Source organism: Neovison vison, chromosome 4, assembly GCF_020171115.1.
Source record: "Neovison vison isolate M4711 chromosome 4, ASM_NN_V1, whole genome shotgun sequence".
NCBI lineage: Eukaryota > Metazoa > Chordata > Mammalia > Carnivora > Mustelidae > Neogale > Neogale vison.
The window spans coordinates 179,400,074-179,414,753 of record NC_058094.1 but is presented as its reverse complement, the minus strand read 5'-3'; the positions used below and the strand labels follow the sequence as shown (position 1 = coordinate 179,414,753).

The following is a 14,680-nucleotide window of genomic DNA, read 5'->3' as shown; positions in this document are numbered from 1 at the left end:
AAAAATTAAAAGGAAAAGAACAATATTTTAGTCCATAGATAACATATTTTTAACCAAATAATAGTCTTTAGCTTAACTTTTGGGCTTTTTAATTATCTGCAGGGAAACATGAAAAAAAAAAACCTTTAAAAAACAAAGTAATTGTTTTTATATTACATATAAAGTTACATTAAACCAAACTACAAACTGTTCAAGAGATTCTTCCCAAGTTCTTTAGTAAGTAATGTCTGCATACTATCCATACATTCAAATTTTAACTATTAATAATAAAAACTAGAAACCTGATCACTAGATTTGGTTGTGGGAAGATACTTTCAGTTTTGGCTTAATCAAGAGTTCCACAAGAAACAAAAACAAAAACAAAAAAAAGTTCCACATGATTTTAATATTTTTTCCTTGCTTAACCATCTTCTCTGTGCTTGGCTATATGTTGCCATTAGCTGCCACATCTGAGAGTAATTCAGCTTATTATTAGCAAAACAATGGTATAGATAAGAAAATATATGCAATACTTATTGTAGAATAAATCATAATAAACTGATTTATTTATCTGTTTAAAAGCTCAGGGTCTTAAAACATATGGATATTCTAATACAACATGACCCCATCCCACCTCCTTGGTAATGAAATAATTTAGGGATATTTAAAAATCAAGGAAAAAGAATATTTTGCACAAATAGTAATAGGAGGGGCTATCATTGGTTGAAACAACATTCTTTATTTATAGCGCCTAAAAGCTTTACTTGTGATCAATTCTGAAACAGCATTGCAGTTTAATCCATTTCCCCATCCCTCAATAAATATCAAAAAGGCAGTAAATAACAGGACCCAGCTTTCACTTAAAATCTGTTTCCTTTCCACATTTAGGTTTCAAAACAGCAACAGACCATATCTTTGGCTCTTTTTATTGTAGAGACATTTTTTCAAACAATGCTACTTACTTTGACTAAAACAAATTATCAACGTACAGATCATGTGCACAAACAAGTGGTAGAACAATCCAACAGAAAGGATTTGTGATAACTTCATATTTTGTAAATAAATTCAACACTATTTTAAAAAATAGGTGATCATGTTGTTGTGACTTTTTACATTGATCCCATGTATGTTTTAATAATGCTACTGGATATTTTATGGGTATAATAAGTCTTTTTTTGTTTTTTTGTTTTTTTAATTTGACAGAGAGAGATCACAAGTAGACGGAGAGGCAGGCAGAGAGAGATAGAGGGAAGCAGGCTCCCTGCTGAGCAGAGAGCCCGATGCGGGACTCGATCCCAGGACTCTGAGATCATGACCCGAGCCGAAGGCAGCGGCTCAACCCACTGAGCCACCAAGTCTTTTACAAACAGAACACAAGGCACAGAAAGAGAAAAATTAAAACATTTTGAATTACTTAAATTTTAATGTTGATGTACTAATAGCATCCTAATTCCAGTTCAGTCTGTATTGTTACTCTTCTCTCCCCAACTTTAAAAAGACTGTATTGAAGGGGGCACCTGGGTGGCTCAGTGGATTAAAGCTTCTGCCTTCAGCTCAGGTCATGATCTCAGGGTCGTGTGGGATTGAGTCCCGAGTCAGGCTCTCTGCTCAGCAGGGAGTCTGCTTCCCTTCCTCTCTCTCTGCCTGCCTCTCATCTCTGTCTGTCAAATAAATAAATAAAATCTTTAAAAAAAAAAAAAAAGACTGTATTGAAGAATTCTGATGGTGAAGAAACAAACTTTAAAAATTGTGCTTACCTTGCCTGTTTTACCCTGCAACCTCAGAATTTGAATATAAGTTCTGTCTTGCTTTATTCCTTTGCAAATCTCCACAAGAATATGTGTATATATTCTCCTGTCCAATTGCACACATTGACTGCATTCCATACCCAACAAAACTGCCCTCAACCGGATCTGTTGCTGATGAGGGGAAAGACTAATGTTACCTGTAATTCTGTTACCTCTTTCACTAGATGAACACATTCAATATTTTGTTGTTTATTAATATTTCAAACAAAATTCAATGTAATGTTTTGTAAAGTTTACAATACTGGCTCCAAATTAAAATAAAATTTGAATAGAACTATGGTTGCCAGGGGGAAGCACCAATAATGCATTACACCAAAATTTTAGATTTCTTAGTTTTTCTATTTGGCTTTGTAGAGATGGCCATTCACTTAAATCAAAACTAAAAATGTCATTTTATTCTTGGTAGTAAAGAAATATAAGATGAAAGAAATAACCGTTAAGAGATACGTTAATAAAATTAAGGAGCAAAATCCTAGCAGTTTTCAACAAATGAAAACAAAACATGGAGACATCATTATGTATTTAATTGTCCCAGAATGAAATGTTATCAACATAACAGAGACTATACCTATTTCTGATGCAACAGAATTGGTATTTTTTCTTTTTTTTATGTCCTTTGTTAGTGTCATTTTATGAATTAGATTTTTAGTAGCTAGATTAGAATTAGGATGTATTAGAATTAGAAAGAAGGACCATAGAGTTATGTTAGCTTAATGGAAAATATTCAATATGTTTCCTACTTGTTTGTAGGAAACTATACACATTTTAAAAAGTCTTTACTAATATTTTGGGGGGGAAAATATAGTTACTTCTAAATTATTCCCCAAGTCTTGGAAAGTGCAAGGAAAAACATTTTCAGATTACAAATACAATATAAATAGTTAACAAAGAAAAATAACTTAAAAAAAGAAAACTTACTTTAATGATTGGCACAGGACACCCTCCCTGCCAAAATTAAATAAGGGGAAACTACCAAATAGATTTAATTATTGATATTAAACCAGTTCAAATAAAACTTTGCCTTGGAGAAGGCACTAGCACTGTCATTTTAAAAATAATTGATCAGTAAATTTGTCACTTGAGAAAAGCGACAAAAATACCACCAACTTTTACATTTTTGAGCAATCTACCACAAAAAAAGAGGTAAATGTTTCAAAAGAACCATAGGCACAAATTCTAAGACAGTACTTCATAGTGTAAATTTTGATAAAGATTTCAGATTAGTTTTGTTTTCTTTCCTGCTATGTCTTATGTTCTCGGATTCTTATGAACTTCAGCTGAGATGTTTTGAAATAATAATGCTCACCTAGCCTGCTGCTCCCATCTTTAACATTGGTATCATCATACTAAGAGAAGTTCAGGACCCAAATGTAAACTGAACTTAAGGAGAAATGAATCTTAATGAGCCAAAGTGGAAATGGTAATGGTCTACCATTACTCCTGCAAGTAAGGAATTTACAAATATATTCTGCCTTATTAAAATCTAAAAATATATTACTTACAGTCAGCATGTGAAATTCCTCAGTTTATCACTAAAATCACCTAGGAGCTGATTTGTATCTACATGTCACAAAATCTATTTCATGAAGGGGACTTACTTCCTGATTTTGGAATGGGATTCTGGAAGAGAAATGGTCAGGAAAAGAAAGGATCCTAACAAGAAAATAGGACCTTAAAACGTGTCTTTTAAATGTACTTGTTAGCAAATGCTAAAAACTAGCTATGACCTCAGCCTGTGCTTTACTTTCTGATCATTTGAGTGAGGACAGTATGTTCTTATTGCTCTTTCCGGTGGGATTTCATGCCTGGATTACTGTCCCATTTTACTCCATTAGGTAATACATTCTCTCTACCACCTTCCCTCCACCTTTAGCAAGGAAACCTGAAGGATAAAAGAATTACAACCAAGAAACAAGTTCAAATGCCCACCTCTTCTCAGCCTCTCCACACCCCTCCCCCCACAGACAAATGCCTATCTTCTTTGTTTTCTGTGGTCCCTCAGCAAATAGTCATGTACACACACCAATTACCAAAGACTCTTTCCACTAAAGGTCTCATTCCTCCCTCCTCCCAGAAGAATGGTAAAAATAAATGAATATTTTTAGTTTCACTCAAGTGAAGCAATAATATAAAGGATATAACTGCAATAAAAGGAATCATATTTATCTACCACTTTAACAATCATGTATAAAGTTTACCAGATAGATTAAGATTCTTAATCCTGACTTACTTGAAAATTTAATGAATCAATTTCTCCCAAACAGAACAAAGTTTTTTTTAAAGAAAAATATTAATTATATAAATCTCAGAATTTCAGAAAACATTTGAAAATATCTCAGGTTTTAGAGTTTTTGCTCATTCAGATTAATTTTGGAACTTTTTTATTCAATTGAAATCTACTCTAAAAATTCTTTATTTTTTCTACTATATCATTTTCAAAAAATAAAAGTTAAAGATCATGTAAATCTCAACCTATAATCACTCTACAAATATCTTCGCATTTTAAATTTTTTAGGTGTTTAAGGGTTAGCTAAATTATTAACTCTATAATCTTCAGGATTACACTATAAATTTAGTTTCTAAGATTTAATTTGTTCAACTCAAATCATTTGTAAGTTACTCTGATGTTTCTGAGAAATAATTTTACACGAAAACTTCAAAAACACCTATCTATTAACCACATTACTAAAATATACTTGAAATATATATACAAAAAGAAAACAAAATCTGTCTGTATTTAAAAATTTTTCCTTACTAATGTAGTCAGTTTTTAAAATTTGTTTTAAAGAGCTGCTCAAATAGCTTGCAGTAGTATGATAGGTGGTAACTAACTTCAATTAGTTGGCTTTTGTAGATTAAAACGAAAAAACTAAATAGTTTTTTCAAAAGGCTTAGGAGGATGATGTAACATCATTACTACCTAAGAGTTAACAATATAGAAAAAAATTTGAACTCACAGATTTAAGCCGACTTTCTCAAAGTTTTTAATACGTACTAGGCAATTTTTGTTTTACTGTTTTTTAACCAAACCAGGTATTTTGTCAAGACTTAGAGAATGAACAATTATATTATCTGGGAACAATTTATTAAGTTGTATTTCTAACTGGCACATTTCATTTACTTCAGATAATGAAAAAATTTGAGTCTGTTATGAAATTAGATATACCAAACAAATTTACACTTCCCTCTTTTCTGTTATGGCCAGAGTTCTGATCTTTATTTTTGAGAAGAACAATAGCAACGTATGTATATAAATACAAACCCACCAAAGACACCACTGCCTAGAATACAGCACTATAGCTGTTAGCTTTTTCAGTTAACCAAATTAAATATGATTATTCGTTTGTTTTGTCCTTTTCTAAGCCAAACTCTTATTTATTTTTTCTCACCGTCTCCACCAAACGTCAGTAAAATTTGAACATTTCTGTTACAGAAATCGCTAATCCTTCAAGGTCGGTCTCGGCTTCTTTTGGTCTTAGGGCAGCTTCAACGAAAACGTGGTCTCGGCATAGTTGATTTTACCCGGAATTTTTCGTTTGCTTTTTTTGGAGGGGTTGTTTGGTTTTGCTTAAAACAACCCTGTGGACCACAAAAGGGGGTTAGAAAGGGAGGGGGCAGAATGAGCCGCTTTCTCTAGAAGCCCAGGAAACATCAGGCATCTGAAAACCTCTTCTGTGGTTTTAACTAAAAAAGAAGTATAAATTCTAAGATGTTGGAAACGAGCAGGGAAAGATGTGACTCCGGCTGCTGAGCATGGCGCAAACCGAGGACCTCCGGGTGCTGGACGTTGGGGGAAGGGAGGGGACTCTGCGGGCACCACGCGGTCAGCCCAAGGGGCGGGCTCCACACGCACTCCAACTATTTTTTACTCTTCCTCTCTCTTTCCTCCTTGGGGGTTGGGGCTGGGGGCTCGCAGTTAAAGGGCAGGAAAAATGAGAAGACGAGAACTCAATCCCACCCTCAACAACAAAACCAATGAGAGGGAGCAAAGGGTTATTTTCGCGCCACAAAAGATGGAAATCCAGGGGCGGCTCAGGGTCCAATGAATGGAAACCAGCAAACGGCTCTGGCGGCGGCAGCCGACGGTGATAGGCTCCCTCCGTCCACCAATCGGGTGAGAGAAGAAGCCCCCCCCGCCCCCTCCCCAGCCAGGGGCGGTGTCTCACTCCACGCCGGTTGCTCAACTTGGTCTCGGCGAGTCGGCCCCGCGGAGCGCGAAACCCCGCCCCGAGGCCGCGTTTGCGCGCCGTGTGCGCCCGTCTTGCGGCCCCGCCCCGCCCCGGACCCGGGCGCAGGATTCAGCCCGCGCTCCTTGCGGTCTTTCTCCGTGGGTACCAAACATCCCCCAGCGCCATGTAGCCTCTCGCACCGTCGACAAAGGCCTGAAGTGCGGGAGGGTCGCCAAACACACGCTGCCCGGTTCGTCTCCGCCGCCCGCGGGCGGACGCGCGCTGGAGAAGAACCTCAGGTGGTGTCGTGTGGCGAGGGGAACCGTAGAGGGTCTCCCGACCCCTACATCTAACTCGTGCACAGCTCCGCGCGGAGGGACAGAATCCGCGGCGGAGCCAGAAAGCGCCTGTCCAGCGGCAGGGCCAGGACGGTTCAGTGGTCGAGAGCCTCCGAGGCGAGGAACGAAGGATCTTCCCCAGTGGGAGCTGCAAGAATCCCGCCCTCTTTTTCCGGGCAGAGCCAGGGGAAAAAGGAAACAACCCCATCTTCTCATCTCCTGGGGTACTATTTTTGATTTTAAACAAAAATTACTGAAGGCAGATTCCGGAGTGGGCAGAGCCAAGTTACCACTTATCACGCATCGGGTTTAAACACATGAGTCCGGGAGAGATGTTTGAAGGAGCAAGAGTATGATAAAAAATACCTCCTAAGGGGCCCAGGCGACGCGGCGGGCATTGCGTGCCCACTCGCGGTAAGGACTTCGGCTCTCCGTTGCTCTCAGGAGTGGCCGGGGGTTAGGGGTAGCAGCAAGAACGCCCTTTCCTTCGCTTCTACCTGCTCAGCCTTCGCTCAGAACCTGTGGATACAGCAACGGTAACCGACCTTCCAAACATAGTTTTTCTTCTTTAATAGTACACTGAACCATAAGAAACATTTTTATTGTCCTCAGGAGATACGGAGTAGGTGCAGCTGTCCAAAGCGTAAACAGACTGCAGTTGGGTGACACTCAGCCGCATCAGAGCACACACAATGGGTGGGATTCTCCCGTGGGGTTAACATTAATTAGGAGCTGCAACTGCTTCGGGAAGAACTCGGAAGTAGCCCATATGCAGGGTTAATTTCTGTGAAACTCCCTGAAAGGCTGGAAGTTAGGGTGACCTTATATTCATTTTTTGAAAATCCACCAAAGATGTTTTTGCATTTGAAATGCCAGTAAAAAGACAATTACCCGTGCTCTTTTTACTCAGCCAGTGAGTATAAACTTATCCCTCAAGTGGCTGGATGACTGGAAGTGGAGTGGACTCTACCTACCACCCTTTTATGTCTCAGTTTATTTAACTCCTGTATGTTTTTAAGGTCCTAGATGGAGTATCCAGTTTGTTACAATAATACACAGATTAAGTTCTCAAGTCCCAGAAACGTATTTCATCAAAACAGCACACACTTGTCTTAAATTCCAGGTGTTAGATGTGTTTGATAGTGACAGACAAGCACGGTCTAGTATTTATGGAAAATAAACAATTTATCCCATGCTTTAGAAAGAGATACTATCTTAGGTCTCAGTTTTAATACGAGCAAATACATTGAACAATCCAGAAGGTACCATTAAGTGACTCTGGAAGCAAGCTGAATATATACAAATTGTTCTTAATGAAAAACTACTAAAAGTTAAATGATGAAAAGACTAGTTTTTATAAAAAGACATACTTAGAAAAGCAAATACTGCTAAATGAATGAAAAGCACATTTCTCCAAGTAGCTTTTGATCATATGCAACAGGTACATGGAAAATAGTTCATAATTTTTGATATTTACATTTTAAATACCACAGAGGTTAAAGAATACATATTTTTTTAGAACCATGATTTCATTTTTAAAAACATGAAAAGTAAAAATAAGCTCTTTTAAAAAGTTAAACCTAACTATAAACTTAAAACCTCACCCCGAAATGTTCTTTAAAGATAGAGCTCCTAATATGGTTCTGAACATTATTACACAAGAGCACATTTGTGTCCTCGACCTCATAAAGTAAAACATTTCACTAAGTAAAATGTCAATGAAAATATTGTGAAAGTGAGTTTACATTTAAAAAGTTGGATTTGCTTAGCAGAAAAAGAAAAACCTGTTAGAACAGTTGCATTTAAAATGGATGATCTGACACCTTCCGGTTCAACACAAAACTATAAAATAAGTTCCTTTTAAAAGAAAAAAATGCAAATACTCTATATCGTGCAATAGTTCCTACATGTAGAAAAAGTAATTTGTCATTCATCTTTTAATTGTAAAATATACACTTTTAAATGCCATATATGGGTTTGACAAAGAGAAACGAACTCTACCAATTTTAATTACTAAATGTTTCAATGTAAATCATAATATTTTCTCTGTCGCACATTTTCTACTACTAGCAGTACCAGATCATTAAAGATTCCTGTTTATATTTCCATGCTACGTAGAATTTCATTGACTTTAAAAATAAACATTTTTCATCTTTTCCACGGAATACCTGTTAAAAAATGTCACAAGTAACTGGTGCAAATGAAGCTTTCGAGTGGAGTACACAATCAATAAACACTTGCAGACTTCCACAAAAAACTCAGCACTATGTTCATTTCCGTATTCCTCTTCTCCAGTCTACATTTTGTTGGCCCAGTGAAGGCTTCACCGGGCCCAGACCCTACCCCACACACCCACCATTGTACTTCTTACATACAGGGGAAATTATGAATGGCTCTCATGGCCAAATGCAGGCAGAAAAGAGGCAGAAAGGGACTCGGACAATTTTCAAGTGCGAATATCACCTTGGGGTAACGCAGAACGGTCTTCCTGTTTTAAGAGTCCCAAGTTCTCCAACTAAAATTCTTTAAATAAAAGTACCAGCCTACCCCACTCCTCCTCCTCTGGAAACTACAGGAAGAAATGGTTTCTGTTTTGATACCGACTTTTCCCACTCTGACTTCTCTTCTCCGGCCTCCGAGGTTGCGGACGCCCCCATCCCCACGCCGAATACCTCCGCCTCTACGCTCCCCTCCCCCACCGGTGGCCAAGCCCGCCCCCGGCCTCATTTATCTCTGAGCCTTTTCTGAATCGCTCAACCAATCGCAAACGCGAAGCCGAGAGCCAACGCGAGCGCAGGCGGAGGAGGTGTCGCCCAGACACCCGCCCAGGACGCCGCGGGCTCCCATCCCCCACCGCCCCCGGCTCCGGCCGCCCCACTTCCCCCGTGCCAAGGCCCGTGGAGGGTGCACCGGGTGGGGTGCGTCTGCCCGCCTCTCCCGCTCCCTCCCACCCCACCCGCTCGCTGCGTTTCCGCCCCTGCCAGTTCTGGAAACGTGCTTGCGGCTTTGCCGGGGTTACACTTCAAATGTCATCAAAGCCACAAGGCGGGTTCGAAATTGGGACTCTTTGGTTTTGTTAATTACCTATTTTAAAAAATCGAATATTTGAAACTCCGGTAACTAAAGCTGAGAAATTGCCTAGTTAGCACCTCCACCCATATCTCATTTAAAAAAAAAAAAAAACCCTCCCTTTTTTCCTCCCCTCCCCCTCAGGATCCGCCCCGACCAGATAACCCTTTCTAAACTCTGTTGTGACAATCAGGGCCTCCAGCCGCGCTCCCCTCCGCACCCCGGCTGAGGCTCCTTTAGCATTTTTCGCCTTCTGCCTCCTCCCCCTCTCAGGGTCCCTCGCTCATGCTCATTTCCCCTCCCCCTCGTCCTCCTCTCGCTTTTTTTCCCCCCGAAACCCACTCTAATTGAGGCGCTGGGATTCCTCACGTGAGACGTTGATTTGTAGTTTGAACACGTGGCTCATTCAAAAAGCCGGACACTCGGAGCGGATTTTTTCCGCCTCCTGCGCCTTCCTCCCTCCACCCCTTCCCCCCTCCCTCCTGCCAGTCACCCTTCTGGGTTATTTTATGGGGAGGCGGCGCCTGTCTTCACGTAGTGTGATATTTTCACAGTCCGCTGGCCGATGCCAAAGGGGTTGGGGAGGAAGAGACAAAAAGTAGTTCTTCCCCCCTCCTCCTCCTCTCCTTTTTCTCGCTAATCCCGCCTCCTCCTCGGAGTTAGGAAGACTCGTTGATACGTTTGGGTTGCTGCAAGGCTTTTTCTTTTCGTTCTTTCTTTTTTTTTTTTTATAATACCCAGAAAAGGAAAAACAAGAACCTTCGGATTTGATTTTTCGCTCCTCGTTCTTGTCCTTGGTTCTTACTGTGTTTGTGTGTTTTAACGGCGAGAAGACGAGGGGAACAAAACCCGCCGAAGCCCTCCATCACTGTGGGTGGTTTTAATTTTTCGTTTTTCTCCGAATTTTTTTAAAAAACAACCACTCTTCACAATGAACAAACTGTATATCGGAAACCTAAGCGAGAATGCCGTCCCTACGGACCTGGAAAGTATCTTCAAGGACGCCAAGATCCCAGTGTCGGGACCCTTCCTAGTGAAGACGGGCTACGCGTTCGTGGACTGTCCGGACGAGAGCTGGGCCCTCAAGGCCATCGAGGCGCTTTCAGGTGGGCCCGCCCCAGCCCCGCTGGCGGCGCCTGCCCCAGCCCTGCGCCGCCGGCCCGGGCCTGCCGGGGTTGGGGACCCGGAGCCAGGCCCGCGGCTGCCGCCGGGGGCGTCCACGCAGGGCCCCAGGCCCGGGGGGAGGGCGGCGGGGAGGTGGGGCGAGGCCCGGGCGCCCACACGCGTGAGGTCTGGGGTGCTCTCTTCAGCTTGGGCTCCAACCCGGCCCCCCGCGGCTCCCCTCCTCCCGCCGGAGCTTTGCAGGCGGACGGGGACGCGCTGTCAGAAAGCCGCCGCGCGGGCGCCGAGGGGAGCGGGGCTGGGGGAGGCGCGACCGCGAGCGCCGGACCTTCCCCGCTCGCCCCGCCCGGGCCGGGCCCAGGCGCGGGCTCTAGTCCCTGGCACAACGGGCCTTAGGGGCCGAGCGGGTTCTCCCGCTTCTCTCCCCGCCTCCTTTCTCTCTCTGCACATTATTATTTATAGTGTTGGTTTCTCAGTCTCCCCCGGTTCGCTTTAGACCCCAGGCGTGGGAGAATGCAAAGTGGCCTCGACCCTGCTGCGGAGTGAGGACGCGGGCTGGTTGGTGCCTAGCACCGGCGGCCCGGCGCTTCCTCTGGATCCTGAGGGACGCAGGCCAGTGCGACCCGGGTTCCACGCTCCACCTTCCCCGCGTCCTACAAGCCAGGGGGCAGGTGGGCGAGAGCGGCCAGTGGTCGCCGGCAAGGGAGCCCCAGCCGCCGCGCCCGGTCCCCCGTTGCTCTCTTCGTCCTGGCCGCGGCTCGGGGGTTGGCGGGGCAAGCTCGGCGCGGCGGGGAACCGTGAGTGGCGAGGCTTGCTCGAGTCCCCCTACCCCCCAGCCCCCAGGCAGCCCGTGTGGCAGGCGTCGCGCACTCCTTCGCGCCTTGTTCGTTCTGTGCTGAGATGCGTCTGGCCGTGCACTCTTGTCTGCGCCAACCCTGCGGTCCTCCAGCCTCTTCACCCTGTTCCTGGAGGGCCTGGGCTAGAAGCCGGGAGAAGGGTTCGGGGTCCCCTCCCGAAAAAAAAGCCAGCGTAACTCCCTCCCCAGAGTTTGTCTTACGGGAGTGCGGGGGGAGGTGGGCGGAAGGGCCGCGTCAGTCCTGCGGCTGTCGTAGAGTTGGGTGAACCCTGAGCTGGGCCTGGGGCTAGAATGTTACCCAAGTGGTAGGCCAGCCAATGGACCCTACTCCTCACCCACCTGTAAGCTATACACAGGTCTGAGGGGTCAGCTTTCCTCCCGCGCGTGGCGGGGCTGCCCTCCCTGCCTGAGACGCGGGCGGGGCGGGGGGTATGAGGAAATCACTTGGGTCCCAGTTTAGGCTCTGCCTGTCCTTCGGGAAGAGCCGCTACACCCGGCCAACTGTCTTGCACCTCTTGTGTATCTGCAGGTAAAGTGGAACTGCACGGGAAATTAATGGAAGTTGAGCACTCTGTCCCAAAAAGACAAAGGTGAGCTTACTTATCGCATTTTCATTAATTCTGTTCTCTCTTATTGGGAAGAGAGATTTCAACACAGCTGAAAATAACTTCTTTTCCTCTGACGCTTTTTGGATTACTGTATGTTGAATGGCTGGGCTTTTCCGTCGTTTATTCCTTGCATTGAAGTTTATGGCAGGTGTGTGTGCGTGCGCTGGTAGGGAATAAAGGTCTCGTCCGTGGCTCCTGCCACCGGGTTATTTGTATAGGAGCTCTCACACCTATGTGTTCTCTAAGTGGCTACAATAGGAAATCAAAGTCTTGAAGGGCAGTTTTGGGAATCTGTAGGAATTAGGAAGCAGTGGGTGACCCTCGCCCACTCCCCACCTGTAAGTTCATGGTAGAGGAAAGCAGCTGCAGACACGGTGGGTGTGGAGTGTCTTTCCTTCGCTGTCCTGAGTTGGCGGCGATGAGTCTGAGAAGCCTGGGAGGCCGTCTGTACATCTGAGAAGAGGAATTTGCTGATTGGAACACGTGAGTGAACGACTGGGCTTCTCCTGCCCAGAAGCGCCTTTCAGTCACTCGAGTTACACAGGTTGCTGCAAACCAGCCTTTGTCTTACATCCCCTTCACTCTCCTCCCTGCATCGTCGTCCCCCAGCCCCCCATATACTTGCTTACAAATAACCACCAAGATGTTGTGAGGACTAAAGACTTGTACTACTTAAGCAAGGGAATTGCACTTTTTGGAGCGCAAGTGTAGTGTGTCACTTTACAGAATGTTTGCAGACTGTTTTAACCGCTGGTGTATTTTGGAGAAATGGCTCCTCTTCTCTTCAAGAGCAGGCCGGATCCCTGCTCTGTAACTAACTGGAGAGGCACTGCTTCCTTACTGTTGGGCTGGGTTTAGTTTGTGCTTTTCTGAGTTGTGCAGGGTGGGGTTAGGGTTTCTGCCTTTCTCTCCCTTCTCCCTGCTCCTAACTCGGGCTAAGTAGTAAGCTGAAAGTTAATGTTATGTAGGGCTGCCTGGGTCTGTGTCTGGTTAGGTGTTGGTGAGTGGTGTGCTAGAGGGCGGGAGAGGTGTGCTGTGCATTTCCCTGGTGCTCTGCAGAGAGGTGGCTACACAAAATGTCATCCTGGGCCTATTTATATATTGAGCTCTGTTTCAGGTAAAGCGTTTTCACAAACTTTGTTTTTGTGAAGAGAGATGGATTTCTGAGGATTTCTCTTGTTCATGTGCTTAGTTTTTATTAGGATAGTTGAGAAAGGATTTGTGTGATGAGACAGATTTAGTTCTAGTTGGGAATTTTGGTGAGGTCAAGTTATTTCACATAGTAGAAGGGAATTTAAGAGCTTTTAAAATAATAGAACATGTACTAAAAAGTATTTAAACTGATCTCCATTTAATAGGAAGTGGAAAATTGAGGAAAAAGGCACATCTCCTTAAAAATTTAAAGGCATAGTCTGAATTGTATATCTAGGGTGGGAAAAATGTAGGTACTTTCTGCAAATTCTAATTGGTTTCATGTTTAGCCCCTGTGTCCTAATTTTCTTCAAATGTTGAATAAAAAAAGAGGCACATGTTTGCGTCGAAGGACTGGCATTTTAACATTTGAGAGTTTCTTCTAAATTTAAACATTTAATGTCTGGCATTTTTCAAATACAATTTATGGACCTGCATGAAAATGTAGATTGCTTTACTTTGCTCTCCTGATTTTCTTTTCCAGCCTGGTGTGAATTTCCCTCCACCTGGAGGGAATGAAATTAAAAACATCTGGTAATCTCTTGTTTTACTCTTAATGTCTTTTGCCCAACCTAAAAACATACTTGTTACTTTATAACGAATAGGAGTTTGTTTTAGGAAAGCATATAAGGTACCATGCCACCAGGGGCAGCAAGTATTTATCAATTGTTTTAACAATGTAAATTAAAATTTCAGGCTGATTGTGCTTACATTGAAACACTTAGCATTTTAAATGAGATGTTACTAACAAATAGAAATGAGGACATAGGAGACAACTTTCTACTGATAGGGAGAACAAGTAAGTCCTTTTCTAGGATTGAAGTGGCAAAAAAGGAAAGTAGAGGTTTCTTTTCCCTGCCCAGGGAAATCTAATTATATTACAACTTTGTTGTAACTGAAACTTGAAACTGGGATGCAGTTCCCTTATCTGGACTGTCGAACTGTGTGAATAGGCTTTGGGAGGGGGCTGAGAAGATCACTTTGGTGAGCCATGCCTACCTCTTATAGAAAGGTCAAGAAGTGATATATCGGTGACAGTGAAGCTGAATGCTGTAGACCAACCTTTGCCAAGTGAGCCTGCTGGACTTCTGGGTGGAGTTCTTTTGTGCTTAGCAGTCCCTGCATTCCATCCCATCATCATATGGGCATCTGAGACAGTCACACCCAAATGTGCAGCAGTGACCTTTATACCTGCTGTGCAAGGCATGTTGGGAGCCTGGTGCTGAAGAATGCTTATGGCAGCACTCTGAGATGGATGAATGGGCTTGCAGCAACTAAATAGGGGAGCAGGCCCACGAGGCGATTTGATGCTTGGTATGCTGGCCCAACTGTGACTGGGAGCTGAGCTGGGCACAGAACCTTTCAGGAAGGGGCACTGTGGAGCTTGGTTCTGACCAAGCTTAGCTCCTGAATACCGAAGTCTCAGGGGAATGTGGAAGGAATGTTGCTTTTCTGCATTCAGATACCCCTCAGTTGGGGGAAGATTATAGCATTATTTTACCCAGCTTGAGATCCCCTGTGTCCAGAATGAAGAGAAGAT

The 14,680-nt window shown here is 43.6% G+C and overlaps 1 protein-coding gene across 2 annotated transcripts in view; it reads left to right on the top strand.

The window, feature by feature from the left end:
* The first annotated feature begins 9,736 nt into the window (after positions 1–9,736).
* The window catches only part of IGF2BP3 (insulin like growth factor 2 mRNA binding protein 3), a 144,017-nt gene continuing 139,073 nt past the window's right edge, over positions 9,737–14,680 (top strand). For both annotated transcript variants that reach the window (XM_044246216.1, XM_044246215.1), the window contains exons 1-2: positions 9,737–10,469; positions 11,871–11,931. In XM_044246216.1, the coding sequence (XP_044102151.1) occupies positions 10,295–10,469; positions 11,871–11,931 (236 nt within the window). In that variant the 5' untranslated portion in view covers positions 9,737–10,294. The remainder of the gene's footprint in view (positions 10,470–11,870; positions 11,932–14,680) is intronic.